The 5125-nt window shown below is 33.6% G+C and overlaps 1 protein-coding gene and 1 pseudogene across 1 annotated transcript; one reads left to right on the top strand and one right to left on the bottom strand.

The window, feature by feature from the left end:
- Nucleotides 1–2736: 2736 nt before the first annotated feature.
- On the top strand, nucleotides 2737–3762 carry LOC128174220 (uncharacterized; annotated as a pseudogene).
- Nucleotides 3763–3764: 2 nt separating this feature from the next.
- LOC128173753 (P2X purinoceptor 7-like) lies at nucleotides 3765–4238 on the bottom strand. The gene has a single exon (XM_052839427.1). It carries the CDS (start codon nucleotides 4236–4238, stop codon nucleotides 3765–3767), a length of 474 nt encoding a protein of 157 aa, XP_052695387.1.
- Between the last annotated feature and the right edge of the window lie 887 nt (nucleotides 4239–5125).

The following is a 5125-nucleotide window of genomic DNA, read 5'->3' as shown; positions in this document are numbered from 1 at the left end:
GAGATAGATTTTCAGCCGCATCGCTGGCCGGGTCAACTCTGAAAAGTGCACTCAGTTGACCCGGCCAACGAGGCGGATTACACTACTGAGGGCCTATACCGAGTATACAAAATGGAAATGTGAACGGGGTCTGGTTGTGGATCAACACTTACAGTCTACAAAGTTTTATTCATAGAAACATATATACACACATTATAATCATTTTTTAAAAATGCATATATATAAATTCTTGACAGCTTTGACAAGAGATATTAAACCAACAATGATTTGAAGCAACATACTCTTACAGCAATAATATTAAACAGCTTACATCAGCTTGGTGTCTGTTGACAGTGTTTGCAGCTAGCCTTGGGTCTACAGTCTACAAATTTATATTCACAAGAACATGTAATTATCTGGTACAAGTGAAATCAAAATGTCCTGATTCCAATAAACTTCATTAATGTAAAATAACTGACCATTTTTCATCATTAGTAGACAGTGTTTGGTTTCTGAAGACAGTGCTTGCAGCTGGCCTTAGGTCTACAGTCTACTAATTTATATTCACAGGAGCATGTTAAAATCTAGTACAAGTGATTTCAAAATTTCCTGGTTCAAGTGAAATTCATTAAATATAACTTGCCATTCTCTCATCATATGTAGGCAGAAGTAGTATTGAATCTACAGTCAAAATTAATATTTATGTATACATAATTATACTTGCATTTCATTAATATTGGATATTATTCAACATATAGTATTTTAACGAATACAAATATCTTTGCCTTTTACCTTACCTCTTTTGTGATGTCCCTTTTGGAAATGATATCAAGCCGCCCTCGTCCTTCATCTTTCGTTAGCTGACCTATATTTGAAAACTCAAGTTGGCTCAATTTATTCTCTTCGAAGATTTCCCGGGGGTAAATCCGACCAGTTCAAATGGAACATTTTAAATTCAGTTTGGATCAGTAAACTGTTTTTATATATACAATATGCATGTGCATTTATGGGTTTTCATTTTTTAATAGCATTAATAATACTCCTTTTTTAATAATATACAAGAAACAACTTAAGTTTGTAGTTTTGAAATATATCATTTTTGGCTTCCGGTTGTATGGAAATACAACCCGGGGTAAATCACCATACCTCCTTAATTAAACCTGGATAACAAATTTATTTAAAAAGTAAACCATATAAATATGTTTCCCATGTCCAAATTAAAGATGCATAAAAATGTCAATATATACTATGTCTTCAAAATAAACTTACTTGGACATTGCTGGTATATTTGTTATGCTGGGATAGATTTAGTGATCTCGATATATATTTTGCTGGATTTTTATTTTTCCTTGAAAAATATAAATAAAAATTAATGGAAGAACTTTTATAACATTAACATTTTAAGGCAATATCTGGCATTACCGCATGTTAATGACAAACATTGAATTAACTTACGAAGTTAATATGCTTAATCATATTAAGTTTATCCTTTTACGAGTTTTCAAAATATGTCTGCCTTTAGTTTGAGTTATTCATCTGTAATTGCAAAATCTTTGCCCAGTTTTTCAATGCATGCTTAGAGAGATTATGATTTTTAACTGTAACTTATTTTGGCAGCATGAATCACAGTGAAGTATCACAGTAAAGCAAACAACAGCAAATCTTCATTGACCTAAAGAATTAAAAACTACTATCACATTTTTTCTAAAGACTTAATCTAGAATAAATACAAAATTTACTCTGAAATTTTATTTTAAGCAAATTTTGAAGGACGGGTAATCCCAACATAATATTTTACTGTATTAACAAAAAAAGTACCCACCAAGGCTAATTCTTTCAAGTTCCTCTTGTTCTGTTGTAGTAGGCAAAACATCAAGATCATAATAGGTAAAACTCTATATGTACCCTTCATTGAGGGCTCTCCTTTTGATCTTTTTGAACTTGTGTTACCTTTCAATGAAGCATATTTGAGGACAAAAAGCAATTGATAGTACAACATAAATGACATGTAAAAAAAATATTTTTGATTTCATTTACAATATACTAGACTTTGACCTATGCCTGCACGGGTTGACATTGCATATGATATCGGACATTCACGAAATAGATACAGAGATCGACATACCGTATATTTTTACCATTTTCATAACCAAGCTTTAAGCCTACATTAATGCTATAAATATAACTACGCTCCGCTTAGAATAATCTAACTGTGTCTCGGGACAGACCTTTACCAGTACCTCCCATATACCCGTAATGTAGCAACATTCTTTACATTTACCTCTACACTATTGCATTTTTGCGAACATTTTACTGAATACATTGCCAGGCATTCATTTAGGTTGACTTTACTGCAGACAATGCCTTGTTGTTTAATTTACTGAAAACATTTTCTGGAAAAAAATATTTGTTAACATATTTAAGGGTTTTGTGCTAACAAGTCTACGGCTGTCTTTATGGATGTAAATTCAAAACACATCATACATTTGGAGATTGGAGATTCTCGGGAGGGTGGACGACACAGTCCTAAAATGGAGAGGCTCCTGATTGAGAGAGGTCTCAACTACACTCTAAATGTATCACCGTATGTAGTCGGGGAAATAATTTCTGATGCTAGCAGAAATATAATTTCCATGATGCGTAACTAAATATCCATGAATTTACCTAATATTGTAAGAAATAATATAGTGTGTAATTTATTCACCATTACAAATCTACTTTTAAAAGGAAAATTTTGAAAATATAAAGACGGTATACATGTGTATTACAGGCACTGACCTATTTAAACATCTGCACCACAGTTTAGACATCTGGCATAAAGCAAAAAAAGTGGCCCTTCTGCTGTAAGAGATAGCCTAAAAGGCAGCAAACACAGATTTACTACCATGGATTCGGCCAGTTATTAACCATTTTTTGTAATGCTGCAGTGGTTCCAAGGGGAATGTAGAAAAGTTGTTGAAAAAGTTGTTTGGCATTCTCCATCATATCACCAATCAAAACATTTGGCCCGGGGGAAGGTAATGTTGAAAATCTAATTTGAATCAAACTTTGTATGATTCACTAAGGTAACATTGTAATAGATTACATATCTATGATTGCAGATGTCATCATACTAAAAATAACTTTTGAGTCCTTATCTTCAAATGGAAAAAGGCTTCATAGAAATTCTTCTGCTTTTCAAGAACTAAAGTAGGTCTAGTAGAATGTACATTCTTTCATATTTATTACTGTACTTATGGATAAGCAATACTTGTAACCACATACATATATTTTTATAGGAACGCAATCACCAATAGGGATTGGTGTGGGCAATTGATCACTTTTTTAGCCATACCCTTTTACACTATGTTCAAAAAAGAGTGTCCTAAAGCTATGATTCCTATACCATAAGAAACATGCTAGCTGTAATGGACCATAAAAACCATCTTCATAGGCTACCACAGGTCACAGAGAGTGGTTTGCCATATGTTTATTCCCACTTTTCACGGAGAACAAAGCAGTGGGTTGCATATGAAAAGAAGTCAATCAAAGAATACTCCTACATTCCAGGTACCAATAGATACATGCTTTGGTGATTTTGTATACTTCCTTATTCTCCTGATTATATGAACTTCTAGTAACAGTGTAGTATTACCGGTATATGATGAGAACTTATTTTGGCACAAAAGACAATATTACTATTTATTTTCAGGACTCATTATAACCTGCATAAAAGATATATATGGGAGATCTTGTGCAGTTTATACAAGGACTAGGCAGTCAAAAGATCTTTACAAATTATAAATTTATTCAGAGTCTGAATTTGCGGAGTGGTAGCCCCTATATTGTCCATTTACTTGTGGAAATCTCCTCCTATTGGCCACACACACACATGAAGGCACTGGCGATCTCCTGCCTGCTACTAGGGTACTGTGTTGCCATAGCACAAAATTCCTATATGCTTGGTTCCGGAATGTAGATGGAGCGAATGAAGGTTCAAGGTTGGTACGATAACTCCAGTTCAGAATATTGGCAATCTCCAATACATCATGCCTCAAACACAGATTTCTAAATTCTGGTTTTGAGGTTATGCATGGAGATTGGCAACAGCATAGCTTCATGCGAGGATCATCAAATGCCTGACATCTCCCACATGAACACCATGCTATTTCTGAGCTGGGGTTACTGTCCTGCCTTGAACCGTCGATGAAACTTTTCATCAAGTCAGGTTCAGCTTCAACTGCTCTAATTAAAACTTGACGCAGCGTCTGCTCATTCATTTCTGAAATAGTTTCCTAAAGTAAAATAAATAAAATCTTATAAGATACTATACTAACTTCATATATACTACTCGCAATGTTGACACTGTCTCAATGTCCTGTCTATTTTCAGGACTTGCCGCAGCTTCCAAGACTTGATTTCGGCTTGGAATATTTTCTGTACTTGAGTTGCGAATGCTCTGTGCGGCATAAGGGTGATAGCGAGCAGGCTACAATCAAAAACAATTATTATAACATCTACAAAATATATCCCTTCTATCTAGGAGGACCTCATCGCGGTAGAAGGGTGAACATCGAAACAGATGGCTAACACTCCTAGGAGAATAATTCACCTTACTTCCTGATTTGTGGATCCTGTCTTGAACTTGCAACATGGGTTAAAACAATTTGTGCAGCCTCTCCTCTTGCATATGCAACTTTTGCACTTCCCCCTGTTTTCACACGGACAACAATGCTGAATATAGATGTTAAAAATTACTCCTTAAAACATATACATGTAGTTTACATGCATAATGTATGAATTCATTAAAAGGTTTATGTTTTTCATTATATATTTTTATGTATAATACCATAATGTATCAAAAGAATACAGTTTCAATATGTAAAAGATTTAAGGGTAACCATGTCTGTAATAATTAAACTTTTTAATTTAAATTTGTATTGTACAGATAAGATTGAGAATTCATGCAATTTTTACATCTATTTTTTTTAATGAAGTTTGCTTAGTATGTTGTCAATGAGGAAAGTGAAAACTCCTGTATTCTGAACATCTATCTAATTTTTATGAAGCTTGTTTGAGTGTATTGTATGCAGATGATGTTTATTGAAATATCATGATTATGATTTACTTCAAATAATAATTCCTGTTCTGTTATGATTGAAAACTG

This window comes from Crassostrea angulata, chromosome 2, assembly GCF_025612915.1.
Source record: "Crassostrea angulata isolate pt1a10 chromosome 2, ASM2561291v2, whole genome shotgun sequence".
Classification (NCBI taxonomy): Eukaryota; Metazoa; Mollusca; class Bivalvia; order Ostreida; family Ostreidae; genus Magallana; species Magallana angulata.
Note: the sequence above shows the minus strand (reverse complement) of the source record. Positions and strands in the feature narration are given on the sequence as shown.